Source organism: Chelon labrosus, assembly GCF_963514085.1.
Source record: "Chelon labrosus genome assembly, chromosome: 10".
Lineage (NCBI taxonomy): Eukaryota > Metazoa > Chordata > Actinopteri > Mugiliformes > Mugilidae > Chelon > Chelon labrosus.
In genome coordinates this window covers 18,936,900-18,952,132 of record NC_140360.1, presented here as the reverse complement: position 1 = coordinate 18,952,132, position 15,233 = coordinate 18,936,900, and the positions used below count along the sequence as shown (strand labels likewise).

At 43.3% G+C, this 15,233-nt stretch overlaps 1 protein-coding gene across 2 annotated transcripts in view; it reads left to right on the top strand.

The window, feature by feature from the left end:
* The window catches only part of scube3 (signal peptide, CUB domain, EGF-like 3), a 69,832-nt gene that overhangs the window by 29,339 nt on the left and 25,260 nt on the right, over positions 1 to 15,233 (top strand). For both annotated transcript variants that reach the window (XM_084553476.1, XM_084553475.1), the window contains exons 5-6: positions 9,450 to 9,596; positions 11,071 to 11,187. In XM_084553476.1, the coding sequence (XP_084409602.1) occupies positions 9,450 to 9,596; positions 11,071 to 11,187 (264 nt within the window). The remainder of the gene's footprint in view (positions 1 to 9,449; positions 9,597 to 11,070; positions 11,188 to 15,233) is intronic.

Sequence of the window (15,233 nt, the reverse complement as noted above, 5' to 3'; positions counted from 1 at the left end):
TGAAAGGTGAAAAAAGGTAAGTCTCCAGTCTGAAAGGGGGGGAAAAAAGGGAAGAAGAAGAAGAGGGGGGATAAATCTTTTTTTTGTTTTCCACCCACCCTTTCAAATTGAACCAATCTACTGCTTGGCAGCATTTTAAGGTATCTGTGGTATGAGAGTGGCCTAGGGGGGACTGAGAGCAGAGAAAACAATTAAAGGTGTAGCCTGGGGCAGACACACCTCTTGTTTATAGAGCGTTCCTGTGGGATGGAGACGTGACAGGAGGAGAAGAGCCAACCTGCTCTGAGGTTTACTCACCAGACCCGGGAGCACCGCGGACATGCATACATTTACGTAACGTCATAGCTGCATTTAAAGCTAAGTGAGCTGTCAGGAAATGTATCTCTGGTTTGCATACCATCTTGCTGCAATTTTCTTTATGGCCGTATCCACGAAACACTGTGGTTGTAGTTTGTAAGAGGTCCACTCTAGTGGATTACCCAAAACAGTATTTTTTGGTTTGCAGCATTTTTCAAAAACCTGCTGATTTGCATTTAAACTGGTTTCAACCTGTTTCTTCTGGAGTTGTAATTTTTCCCGGTTGCAGAATTTCAATTCCTGTTATTTTCTTGCTGTTTTTGTCAATCTACAATACCACTACTACCTACTACACATAATTTTATATTTTCTGAAAGACGATAAATCTAAAGAAAGTCTCCAGTCGTCTGGGTGGGCGTTTCCATAAATAGATGTTGTTAAAAGCAAAGGAGAAATGTTTTCGACAGCGCGCATTTTAACATCTTAACTTGTTTGTAGCTTTTATAAGATCAAGACGTGATGCCCCTTGGAAAGTAGAAGCTAGTTAACCTAGTTTGCTGCTGTTTGCGCTGACTCTTTGACGGGTTTGCCGTCACCCTCGCTGTTGTTGTGGTTTTCTGCCGGTTTGGGTCCTTTAACTGCAGAGAGATAAATACAGTTTTCATTGATCAAATAAGCCGAACCAAACACCACTGACTTCTCGGAAAATATGAATTTCAGTTCAACTTTAAAAGCAGACACACTGTAATGGTGGATATTTCAGTTGATGGAAAAATAATTAGTTTCCAGAGCTTCTCTTTGTTGAGCTGTTGCTCTGCACGATAGGTTTCACGGCCTACGCTCCCTCTGTTCTTTATTCAGCACATTTCTTCTGCAACGATATTTCTTTACAAGTAACATCAGATAAAATAAGCAATTGTTACCATAAAACACATTTATTGAATGAGCAGTCATCCATCTGTCATCAGATTCCTCCTCTTGTTGCAGATATGTTCTTCTTTCTCATTCAGAAACGCATGCAGCGGGATCCAAGTGCCTCTTTGTCTCTGTCCTCCTCGTCTCTCCTCTGTCTTTTGCAAGATAACTGCTCGTGCTGGGACTCATTAGATGGCGATGTTCCTAAGTCCCCTGGATGGTGAAATGAGGATCTTGGAAGTCTGGTTTATGAGATCAGTCTGGCCTAGTGAACTGTCAATGTTTACATTTCATAAACGCAGTGTTTTTTGAGTGGAGTGAAAAGCCGGATCATGTGTTTCAAAGCCCTACTACTATATTGATGCTGTCAGAAACGGACTGTGTGCAGCGATGTGATCTCACCAAGCTCCCCGTCTCTCTTTCATTTACCCTTCTTTTCTTGATAAATGCCCGCAGTTCCTGTTCATCTTCCATTTTAATATTAATTTTCTCTTTATTGCTTCCAGATGAGACGCGTTTGGATCGAGAGATTAAAGCTGCCGTAAATCTGCAGTCTTCCTTCACTCATCAGATCCGCCACCCTGTCATTGTTTCATTATTTGTGAAAGAGACAGAACAACTGCTCATCTGCTTATTGTTACTTCTCTTATTACAACAGTGTGTGTGTCTGAGGGGAAAGGGAAGTGGTGAGGAAGAACCTTTGCGGAGTTATTGGGCAACAATGCTGCAGAATTGCTGCAGTTAAAGCTCTGCTTGCTTGCTGAAAAATTATGCACGATTGGCTCAGAAAAAAAAAAATTATTGAGAAAATGAAAGCTGATTTAATCTGCCTGCCAAGTCAGTTTAAATGCAGCCCTCCATCCATTCTGCCAGGCCTCCTCTTAAAGAGCAAAGCCTGGGGTGCAGTTTGCTCATGAGCTTTATTGTTCTCATTAAAAAGACATCAGCTTTCCATTTCTTCCATTAATGGGTCAGGTGTTCCCTGGGTAACTTCTTGCGGGCTTTCTGAGGACAGTGGAGAGCTGGTCATTGCAGCGCCCGCCGCTACCAGTCTGTTTCCCCTGCTGGTAGCAAGCCCTTGTTAGCAGTGAGCCTGTGCCAATTAGGCAGCAGGGGTCTGCCAGCCTCTCAGCTAATGACAAGGCTGCTGCTGGCCTGTCTCTTATTAGACCTGCCCCTGCCCCCCTCGGCAGGAATAACTTTGGCCAAATGAAGGCTTCATCGTCTAGCTGGCCAAAACGTAACAGTTCATTTATTCTCCCCAAACATTTCTTCCAGTCATGAAATAAAACCTTTCAAAGGCCAGCCAAGGTGCTTAGCGGTTGATAGGAATGCCATTTAGGTCAAGAAGGGTTCCCCTGCTCTGCATTTGATTTATTATCTCTTTTATATAGGAGGATGACAGGGACGTATGTGTGCGAGACGGGATCCAGCACATTGGAATTCAGGAATTTCAGGCTCAGTCAGCCCACACGTCCATAATTTCAGTCCTGTACATTTTTGAATATCCGGTAGGGCAATTACAAAAGTGTGCACTGATGGGCGGTTATGGAAGTCACATATAGCCACTGAGATGTATACATTCAGTCCATTTGTCTTCAGCTTAAAACACATAAATCACAGCTAAATGACCAGAATGATCATTTTGAGGCTGTGCGGCCGAAGGGGCAAGTTTAAGGAGAGGTATAACATTTAACAAGGAGTTGGGTTCGTTGGATTAAATTTCCTGTCACTGCCAATCAGTGTGGCTCGCAGTTAAGCGTGGCTGGCATTGTAGGGAAATTTGCAGAGAAGCAACAAGGGGTCTTAAAGTTCACACCGGAATGATGATTACGTACAAGCTCACTGCAGAGAATAATTTGATTGCATGAGCCCCGAGGCTTTACGGTCACCTTTCACTTCCGCAGGAATCGACAATAGGCCTCTGCATTTACATCTCCAAAGTGCACAATCAGAAACAGATGGACATGAATCAGCAGCGCGCAGGGTTCGGAGTCACGCAAAATATATCTTGTGTCCACAGAATCCACTACACCGCAGCACAGTACTTTCCATTTGATATTCAAGTCATGGTTACCAACGCAGCCTTTACCTAGGATATTAGAGAAAAAAACATAAAGGAGCAATTTCCTTCAAAAAATGAGCTTCATTGCTTCTTATCAGTCACCCCTTGTGCATGCATGGGTTCCTTTTTCTCTGTACAGTAGAGCTTTTCTTTCCAGGGACTGTTTACTTCGCCACTGAAAACCTCTTCCTATGTTTATAACTTTCATTAGCTTCCCACAGGGGTGCAGCTAATCTCTCTCTCGCTCGCTCTTTCTCAAATTCAAATAAGAGCACAATGGCCAAGATGGACACAATCACGCACGCACCTGCACACACAAGCTCACAGCTCAATAATTTTCAATTTAATCCTGCTGGAGGCACATTCAGACACGTACTGTTATGACATTTAGATACAGACTGTGGCGTGACGTTTTCAGGAAGTGTGGGTTTTTTTGGGTTTTTTTAGTGCTGGCCTCAGCAGCAGGATGAGGAATTTTCCAATAACTGTGATCAAATCCACAATAAATGGCCGTATCATGCTCTCAGTTAGTTTTTCCTGTCAAGCCATGACATTCATCCTCATTTGGAATCGGAACCCTGTGTAAGTTTTTTATTTATTTCTGTGGATAAAGTAACCTACTTTCTACGACTGTAATATCGATTTGGCGGTTTCACATTTAATTTAGTAAAGTAACGCACTGATAAAGGGCCAGTTTCATTCACTCCATTGTTGCTACTTTTAGTATCTAAGACTCAAATCTATATAATATCAGTACTTGATTTTCTTTTTACGTATGTTCATGTCTTGCTATGTAGGATGTCCCATCATGAAGGAGCCAGTATGGTTATAACATGTTCCCCCGTTGGTTCTCAGTAGGCCTGCCTGCCTGCCTGCCTGCCTGTCTGTCTGTGCATTGGCCACAGAACTGTTTTTACAAGTGCAGGAGTCGCTGCTCCATTGCTCTGCAGCCCAAGCGTATAACCAGGCTCTTTTCCTATTCTAGGGAAGTGGAGCAAAGGCTTTTCGCTGCAGAGACGAAGACATGCGGGACACTTTTTTGTCCCTTTTGTCTTTCTTTCCACCCCTCCTGTTTGCTCGTTTCTCTCCCTCTGCCTCTCTCCTACATTATCTCCCCTCATCTTCTTTGTCCAGACTTTCACAGGCCCCAAGCCTCCGCTCACCCCTCCAACCTCCCCCACCCTTTAACAAATATACATCAGTGGCTTGGGCTTTAGCAAATGTTGGCTGCCTTGCCACTGAATTCTCCGTACCTCATTTGAGACGGGCATCCTTTTTGCTCGTGGGTTTGTTGAAGGCCATCTCTAAGCTGGCCAGCCCGACATGCTGCTGTGGACTGCCAGAGTGCCAGTGGGGTTTTTCCACTAACACTTGGCTGTCATGGCTTCAGCCAGAGACTCAGATGGAGGTCTGCACAGACAGATGACTTCTTCTGCTGCCTCTTGCTTTGATTTTTTGGAAAGAATGCGGCTCTGTAATGACATGGATCTCATGTCTTTTGTAGCTCGTTACTGAAGAAACTTGCGGCCTGGAAGTGCTCCGCTGTGTTGTCTTTTCTGCTGGGAGGTTGCCTGGCTCCTCTGGGACTGCACAGTGAGGCGACCTTGATAGAAGAGAGGAAGAGTGAAGGGGAGAGTGGCGCGTCCCCAGCAGGTGCTGCACAATTGTCTGTGACACAAATACGTGTGCCAAATGCGTACATTATGCAAATGCACTTTTGTGTCAATGCATACGCATAACTTAATTCGGGCATGCTTATATATGTTTCCACAAAACACACATTTGTTACCGTTGTCACTACAAATAAAGTTAGAAATCCAATAGGTTCTTTAAAGTCTTAAGGGTTGTATCTAGTCTCTGCTAATAGAGTATGTATGTGCTTTATTTCTTTGCACAAAATACTAAAATAAATCTGACAGTCCAGAACCTCTTCTGTGTTTTCCATTCTCTAGTTGTTTATGCCTTTAGTGGCTCCTCTCTGGAACTAAGGAGGGGAACTATCAGCCTAAACAAGGCCTTTGGGAGCAGCAGAAAATCAGACAAACCGAACAGTAGCACTTGGATGGACTCTCTCTGCTCTCTATGAATGGAGTCAGCGGGGAAGAGTTGCTTCCTTGACCCGACTCGCTGCCCCGTTGCTCCGTCTGACCATCTGCGTTGCGGCTCAGCCCAACCCAGTCCGGTTCTTTCCCATTCTCCTTTCCATGCGCTGACATTTTTATCCTCCTATTAAAACTTTTAAGGGCCCATTATCTAAGAGGAAGGAATGTTGCTTTAATAGTGTGGTGGCTCCATGCGTAGGCCCCTTCTTTTCAGTTTGTATCCACCCAACAACTTACTGGCTGCTTAATGTTCTCCAGCAAAGAGGGGACCGTCTCCCCTCTGAGCCGTATGACAGCGGCTCAGCACGGACCATGAGCCCCCTTTTCACTGCCCCAAGCACTCAGAGCAGACTATAAACCCTTGGCATGCCTTCCACTACTTCATACCCATTGTTTCAGTCTCCCCAATACATGGTTCTCAGGTTTAAGAGAGCTCGCAGCACTGTGGTGAAGAACTTGTGGCCTCCTTGGATCTTTTGTTTGAGGATCACAGGAGTTGGCATCTTAGCCGGAGTTGTTAACTTTTTTTTTTTTTTGTGCAGTTTCTCGTGTTATGTTAAAACTCATACGCTGCTGTTGAAAGTTTACTGTTGTTTATTTTCTTGGTAGACAGGTTTCACCTCAGAAGGAAAGTCATACAGAGCCTGCAGCTCCTGTGTGTAACATGCGGTCCAGCGGATTTCTTTTTAGCAAGATACAGATGTTTTACTGTGTCAGAAAATAGTATGTTTTCAGTAAGTTTTTGCATTTTATTAAAAGCGGGTTTGGAGAGGGCAGGAGAAAACTGCTTGTTCATTGAGTTTATATTACCAGCTTCTGGCTTAGATGGTGATTTGAGCTCCAGTCAGTCTATCCACACGTCTCTCTCCATCCGTTCAGACTGTCTTGTCCACAGAAGCTTCTGTCATTGATAAATCCTCAGCTACCTTCAGTCTTCTGTTGTCCTGACCTGACGTTTATCAGAATGGTTTGATGTGACCTACACTTAATGCCTTAAGTGTCCTGCAGGCAAAGGCTGCTGAGCCCACATATTTAGTTGAAGTCCCACTAACTCAGTGACAAGCACAAATGGACTCCGCTTCAGGACATCAAAGAAGAACCGTGGTCACTTTATCCCTCAGGATCCTGCTGTTGTTTTCCTGTCTCAAAGTTTACCTATATCCCTTATGTCCTATTCTTTAAATAAATTAAAACAGTTTCCTTTATCAGCCTAATATCATGAGTCAGGGGATCCTTCACAAAAACACAATATTTTTCCATTTATTTTTTTATTTTTATTTCATGTGAGGGTTTCCTAATTTGAATATACTCAGTTGGAACAAGGTGATGTTTTGTTCCAGTGAAGAATCTCAACTCACACACGCACACAGGTAACTGCCTCGGTGGTGCCTCTAAAGTTCACTAATTAACATCTTGTATTTCATTAGGCTGATTTTTACAAAAGTGTGAAATGTTGTAGCTGTGCCAGGGGGGTTTGTATAGATTAAACTTCTATCACTTCATTTTTATTGAATGGACTATATGTTTTTCTCAAATGCCAAACCGTGCCTTACACATACACGGGTCATTACTTGTAGGGTCCAAATTTAGCAAGGGATTTACGAGCTTCTTGAAACAGAATCACCTTTGATCTTTTGGTACAGAGGTCATGACCTGTCCTGGCAGGATGAAGCTGTGGTTACTCTCTTTTTTGTTTTCTTGGTTAATTGCCGCGCTCCGTTTCTACCACCAAGTGCAGTAGTTTTATTGAGCTGTGTGAAAACCCATATCCACTCTGGTTTGTTCTTTATAGCTGACATCCAAATGGCTTCTTCTCAGACTTCTGGACTCTGTTTCCTGTCCAGTTTTCTTCCTACAAAGTGGTTGGTGATTGTTTTTATTAGTTTCTGCATATAGAGTTATGTTTTATGGGTCAGCGGATTGTTTTAGTTGTTGATGGCGTCCATGATCGAGAGCTTTTTTTCCTTTTATTATTCCTCTTCTTCACTTTCCCATCCACCTCCATGTAAAAGGATGCTTTTCTTTACGCTTCCCACCATTTAGTAATGATAAAAACTGGAGGTCTTTTGGCAGCAAGTTAGAGGGAACTGCACATGGTGGATGATAGCCGCCTGGAGAAAAGGGCCATTGTGTCAACACTTTGGCTTTTATTGGTCCTCAGAGAGGTGAAGGCCCAGGTTTTGGCCCCGGCCCGACATGTTATTGATGGATGGGTCTGTAGCATTCGTGTGGAAGGGCTGCATAAAAATGAAGGGAGAGTGAAGTGAGGTTTGGGACGCATAATATAACCATAGTAAGTAATCGTTAGTTCATTGGGGACCGGTTGGAAATTCAATCCTTTGTTAAGTTCGTATATGTCTGTTTCTTGCCTCCGACAGAGACAGAGCCAAGAAAATAGATCTGTGAAATTTGCAGCGCTTTAAAGCAGTTGCCCTGCTGATGCTTATTCATGGTCACTTCACTCAGTCCTGCCGTGCCTTTTCCTTTTTGGCCCAGTGTTTGTTCAGCGCTGAGTCTTTGTGTAGCCGGGAAGGCTGTTGTTGCCGTTAGTGTCTGATAGGTCACCCCGTCTGCAAGAATGTCAGAAGCTCAGGCAGGAAAGTCTGAGAGGATTGCATGACCTTGTGACACTTGTTGACAGACTTAAAGTGATGGACACCGTTTAACTACGAGGTCAGAATTGTCTATCGCCAATTGTCAGCTCCTTGACATATAGAAAGACTCGGAATGAATTCCGAACATCAGCCACGAGTGGAAATACATAAAAAGGGGAAATTAGCTTTTTCTGGCAAAACATGTGGAAAACAAGAGAGCATAATAAGAGGAGGTTACGGTGGCAGGATTTAAAGTGCACAAATAAGTTAAAATTAAGGACAGAATGATGTGAAAACGTGTTGCTGTCAAACTCGGACTGATTTCTCTTTGTAGCCCTTGAGGCAGGAATTGACTGTATGACAGCGTATAGTTGTGAAGACTGACGCACTGCATTTAGACTTTACAGGAAGAGTGCGCGAGGTTGTGCGTGCTTTACTAGGTGTTGACACCTCCGCGCACACATGCACACGCAAACGCTTCAATTTACAGCAGAAAGCTGGCTAATTAAGAAAGCTAGACCTCCAAATACCCTTCAGTGTGACAGCAGATTTAATGAGACATTAATGGAGACATCTTCCTGCTCGCTGCCTCCCCGTTCACGGGGAAAGAAAAGGGATCTGTTTGGCTTTTAATGAGGCAGAGAGCTGGGGTTTGTCACTGCAGCTGTAGTGCAGGCAAGGTTTCACAATGAATAAGTCAAATATCAGTGTACTCCTGCGAAGACAGCAGCGTTATCACAGTAGGGAGCAAAGCAGAGGGAAAGCTGCTTCCATTTGTGTTATAATTCATGACACCAGGGTTTCACTCATGTAAAATGCCTCGCCTGGTGTCTGCTGTGCGTCTTCATCAAGCTTTTATACGTCCCACAGAAATTATGCATTTAGCGCCGTGTTTAGTGAGGCTTTCAACAATGACAGGCCTTTCTTCACCGTCTTCATCTTGTGTTGTATTAAAGGTTTGTCACATTCCTGCTGAACTGCTTCAGCCTTGATGACTCACGAAAATGAGCACTGACACTCTTATTTTAGTGCAATCCCTTTTGATCTCAGTCTCTCCGGGGAGAATTTAGCCAAGCAGGGTATTTTTTTTTCTCTGTGTTCCTCCTCTCTTTTCTTTATGGGGGATTACCTCAATTAAAATTACAGGTCTACGGGATCAGCTCCTGCTGGGAGTTTTATCCTTTCTCTTGGCAGCCTTCTTTTTATAGCCTGAAAAGACAGGGCATGTTCCAACAAGTGCTTGAATCTTTGTAAAAGGGGAACTGGGCATGTCAGTCACCAGCAGTAGGCATATGAGCCACTGAGGGTCAGAATGCGTGACAGGCATTTGAGCATTTTTAGTCCACTTAGCGTCTCTGTGATATTTAATTCAAAGCCACACTCTTGGTTTACTGAATGGTCTTTGACTTCAAAAACCGTGTGTAATCTGTGTGGCAGTTAAGAGATAAACTCTCTCTCCTGCTATTTTCTTGACAGTGCAAGCAGACGGCACAAAGGAGGGACCCACCTGCATGGACAAGAATCACGGGTGTGCACACATCTGCAGGGAAACGCAGAAGGGTGGCATCTCCTGCGAGTGTCGACCTGGATTCCAGCTCACCCGTAACATGAAGGACTGCAAGCGTAAGTCATCTCCGCCTCAAGCATAAAGCAGTTCCTCCTCTGTGAAAGACTCTCCCATATATACGCACACACATCGAAACACATCAGTGGGATGGTTTATAGGCTCCGCATGAAAAGGTGATTGGGTTTGGAAACTGGCCGATGATGGATAATTGCACTCAGTCCACAAATGCTTTCCAGCAGATTTGAAGTTGGCTTCTGACATTCGTGTTGCATTACCAAGCCGTGACTAATCTCCTGAATAGTCCTTGTAAAGGAAAACATGTTTATCAAATAAGGAGTGATCATTTACACAACCAGGGCAAGTGTGGAGGTTACTCGAAGGGGACCGCTCTGACGGACAGCGCACACTTCCTGTTGCTGTGCAACAGAGATCATCCTGTCAGAGCTGGGGCCAGGGCTGATGGGGGATTTGTCTGTGTTTGGATAAGGATTGGAGAAGTGTTATTCTATAGTTTTTCTGTGACAGCCCAGGAAAAGGGCAAAAGGCGCTGGGATGGTAGGGTGCAGACAGGATGGCGGTAGAAGCCTCGGCCGGCTCGTGCTCTTTTTCACTCTGTCATCACAGGTGTGTTAAAAGTTCCGGGGTTAATACTCCCCTCGCCTCCTAGCACATAAATGTATTTGCACTTTAACACACCGACGCGCAAACATAGACCAGAAATTGTACTATTCTTCGTGTGTAAATGAAGAGACGTCATAAACTGTAAAACTTAATTTGCCTGTTCTGCAGAATTAACTAAATGCATTAAAATAAAAACTGTCTCTGCAGCTTGTAAACTGCTGCCCTGATCCACAGTGACGCAGAGTGAATGCATTGGTTCAGCCGCTTGCTTACTGGTTGTTGTTTAAAAATATGACTTCTCAGTCCCTCTCTAGGTCCATGTAATTCTGTAGTCAGAAGTTTAAAATGATTAGGTCTGGGGATGAAGTATTAATAAACCTAAGATAGCATTTTTAATAATTAACAGAGATTCAGCACTTGAGGTGGTGAATATGTAAATCAATACATTCCCTTCTTCCTGACACAGGTACAGCACAAGTCTGGTAGTACCTACCTGGCTTTTAATAAGTAACAAAAACGCAGAGTGATGCCTTAAGCTGCGTTGGTTTGTGGTGTGTTTGAGTCTAAACTGTAATTCTTGTAAAAGCAAGAACAATACTTGCATTTGAAACTGATTTCAACATATAGTTGACATGTTGTGATTTTGTTGTCAGGGCCATAGTAAACCTTACTGTACATGCAATGTCTTTGAAGCCGTGTGAAGGACGACTGAATGTCAAGAGCAAATAGCGCAGAGAAAGAGTGAATTAGACAGTCCTGAGGTTCCAAGTGTGGATTTTAGCTCAATATCACACCCTCTCTCACCCCTCATTTCCTCTCCACTGACTTTCAAATACCCAGGAGTTACTCCAAATAGAGTGTGCATTATTTTGTTAGCACGGGTTGCGTTAACTGTGTATCCTCTGATAGTGACGTGCAACTACGGAAATGGCGGTTGCCAGCACATCTGCGAGGAGACGGACCACGGCCCCAAGTGTTCCTGCCACATGAAGTTTGTCCTGCACAGCGATGGAAAGACTTGTGTAGGTGAGTCATTTCACCCCGATACCTCCACCAAGGGCAAGAAATAATGGCTTTTGAATGAGAAAACGTAGAACTGCAAACGATTAACTCGGCACCCAATTTCCGACAGCAAATTTAATTATCGTTTGAAATGAGGTTTATGTGATAAAACGCGAGCTGAGAAACAGGCCTTGTTAGAGTAACTGTATCCCTGAGCCTTTTTACTCTTCATGTGTGACATACAAGGACAAAAGGCTACCAGCCACTGTGCTTCTTTCCCCTTTGCTCCTGCTGCTCCAGTAACCTCTCAGTCCCTGCATCTGCTTTGGTTTCTCTTCTTCCTCCTTTTTTTTTTTTTTCTTTTTTTTCACTGGACACTGTGCTTTTTCCTCCGTTTCCCTCAGCCATGTCAGACACACACCTTCTGTTAGCCCTTGGGCCATTTTCTACCACTGCTTCCCATTGGGGATTCACTCACACACCTGACCTAACCCTCCACTGGCATTTATCAGTGTTTGCCTGAGCTGACTTAAGTTGAGTAAAAATCATTCAGCTACTCAAGCATATTGAACCGTTCTGAAGGGCAGTTTTAAATCAGATGGTACGTACAAGTGCGGAAGAGTCAAAGCGCCGGTTCTGGAGTGAAGAGTTCAGCCATGCAGAAATGCACAGATATTTCATCAACAGTCATGGAACATTAAAAATAAAATGTGGGACAGAGGGGCATTGCCAACAGGCTTTTATTTTATCCGCCTATTTGAACAAAGTGTCATTAATAGTTTCTGTTTGCCGTACAAACCCATTTAAACCAATTTACCCTGCACTTTAAAGGCTTTAGTAACCTGTAATGGGAGCCTAAGTGAGTTGGATAAGACATATTTTCATGAAGACAAACGGTAATAGAATTAGAAGCTGCGCTTTTAGAGCCGACTGGTGAGGTGGTTGCTTGGTTTCGGTGGCTGTTAAGTTTGAGAGCTTGGTTTGGGTAGTGGCTGATTAGCTCAGTGTTTCTGGAAACCGCAGCCGAGATGAGAGCCAGACCTATGTCAAGGTCTGGTCAGCTAACCTGTTATTATTGCTGTACCCTCCTAGGTCAGGGCGATGCCACAAAGTCGACCGCAACCAAATTATATGTCTTCTCCGGTCCTATTCAAGGCAGAGCAAATGTACACTTGGTGTGCCAGATTAGGAAGCAGTCAGCCAGTTAAGATCTCTGATTTCCCCCCGCAGAGTCTGGGGTTACAGTGGTGGAAGGAGGACTCCTCTGTGGCTGAGGCGGGGGCGCTCCATCTCACAGACTAGTTAATATAACCTCAATAAAACAAACATTCTGCCAAATGAACCACTGACGAGAGCGTGACTGACAGGAAAGATGTAGGAGCTTCAATTAGGCCCCACTACTGTGAACTAGGACGAACTCTTGAGAAGTTTCCACCGTTAAAAGAAAATCATTCCAAAACAATATATGCTGGAACTTTTGTGAAGAACAGATCTTTTAATTTGGCATGCCAGATTTTATTATGGGGATTTCATTCCTCAAACAACATGCAGACGCTAAAGAAATATACACTTTGGTGCATAAAACACATGGTCTCTTGTGAAACCAAGACATCATAGTTTAAAAAAATATGCCCCTGCCTTTTTACACACACGTAGTGATAATCACCTCTCAGCTGACGCATTCAGAAACGGTAAATGATCTATAGAGTGTTGAGGGTATCCATAGAAACAACACAAAGTGAAAACACTCTCCTGTTTAGGCCTCAGTATTGATTTGGAAACCGTTACGATTCATTTAGTCTGAGCGTACTCCATCCAAAAGGTACACGGCACATGATTACAAAACAGCTTTTGCTTCTTCGGTGGCTTTGTCGTTAGGCTGCTGGGATCATTGGGTATGCTGTAGCTTCACTCTTCGGTCCATCTTGCGGGGTGTTTCATTTTCATTCATTATGTTGTGATTCTCCTCACCCAGGCTTGGGCATATATTTTATAATAAGGCGCCATATGCCTATACGTTTGGAAGTGTTTGTTCTTTACCCTTCCTCTCTCTCACCTCTGTTGATACTGTGCATACTGTCGGTAGACATTTTTGTGTCCGGAAGGCTTATACTGGTGGCGCACATCGACCGTCAACATACACACATAAACACACACCCTTGAAACTCAGATTTTCTTGACTGAAACAATTCTAAAAAAAAAAAAAAAATCAAGTTTATTTATGGAGTGTGTATCAAGTACGCTCAGATATCGGAAAGGAGCAGCCTTCATGTGGAAGCATTCATGCTGTTAGCACAGCAAATCATAAACATTCACAAATAGCAGGCAGATGCAGACATGCTCAGGAGTTCATTCATCTGAAGAGTTGGCCACACTATGCAAGACACACATACACACAAACTTACATTTTATAATACAAACTGAAAGCTATACAAACAACCACACAGACATACATATCCCGCATGCATGCATCACATGCATGTAAACACACGTAGTCTAGGCATATGCCCATAACATAAACACATTGCTCTCATTTCGGGTGGTCTCTGCATTCATGCCGGTGTGCTCACATGTATCACACAGTGCCCTGTCCTCTATCTGCTGAGAATCGCTGCGTCTGGATGCTGCATGTTGGGATTGGGACATGTTGGTGGTAAACTGTGCATGCTTTGTGGTGTTGCTGTTTGACTCGAGCATCTGCTTCCTCATCTGGCGCGTTCAAAAGAGCCGGACGTGGACGCCAGACTGACCAGTGCAAAGAATACATGCTTTAATTACAGTCTTTATTTTAAAATGATTTTTTTCAAGCGTCATATAGCAGATAACAACGGAAGATCCTTATAGTATTTTAAAGACACTCAAATGGCCATTTTCTGTTTTACCGATGTGGCCAAACCTCCACCTTAAATACGTCATCTCTGAGTGTACATGACATGTGTAGTAAAATGTATGCCTGTACGTAGTAATAGGATTCACTTGTACAATTTGTTGAATTAAAAGTCAGTCAATCAGACTCAAATTGACATCAATTATACAGAAGGTGAACACAAAAGAGACACTAAATGCTTTCTGAGATGGTTTTTAGTGACAGCTCATCAGTTACATTGCTGGGCCACTGCCAGTGTTTAGAGACTTGACATAACAACCTAACAACATTAATTCTGAAATGATCTGACCATAAAAGAGACCATAAAAGACATGAATGTCCCTGACTTTACGCTTGCAGCACTAACCACCACTTGCTCTGTCTGTCGAGGCTCACAGTGCTCATACTAACTAGCGAAAGCCTCATCTCGCACGCAAACAACAATACTGCCCTTTTGCCTGCACCGCGTGCAGACTATTTGCATGACTGCATGTTGCAAGGTAACACTTTTGTCTTGAGATGTCACCCTTTTCAATTTAGACAAAGAACTGTCATTACCAGTTTGTTGTCAGGATTTGGAAAGTAATTACTGCTGTCTGTTCAGTTGTTACGGGTAAGAGGCTTTCTTTTCTTTTGCAACTACATAATGTCGTTCTCTCATGTCATTATCACCTCCTGCGGGCATAGATGAACATTAATTATTTGTTTAATGCAGGAGAAATAGTCCCTTATTATCGATGCTGTCCACCTTACTCCCTGCCCATGGATTATGTTTTTTTTTTTTTTTTTTTCACTGCCACAGTTTTTTCTTTTTCTTTTTTTAGCTTTTTTTCTTTTTTTAGCTTTCTCTGAAATAAATGATGTGCAAATACAGCTTTTCACACTATAAATGGGATGAAGCTGAGCGATGAGTGGACAACCTGAACAAGTGGCCCGAGCTGAAGATAACTAACTTTGCATTTTCCAAAGTATGACGAAGATCAAGTACAAGCTGAGCTGGTTGTGGCTGCACCAACAATTAAGCTAAATTAAGCGTGTGGCTCAGGCAACGGTGACTGCTAGGTCTGGTTTTAAATAAATACGATATTATTATTTAAATAATATATTACCATGGGCACAGATCTACTCTTGATTTACTGTTCATCACAGTGGTAATTAAATGTGAACCGTATATAATGATGGACAAGGCCTCCGTGACGTCTCG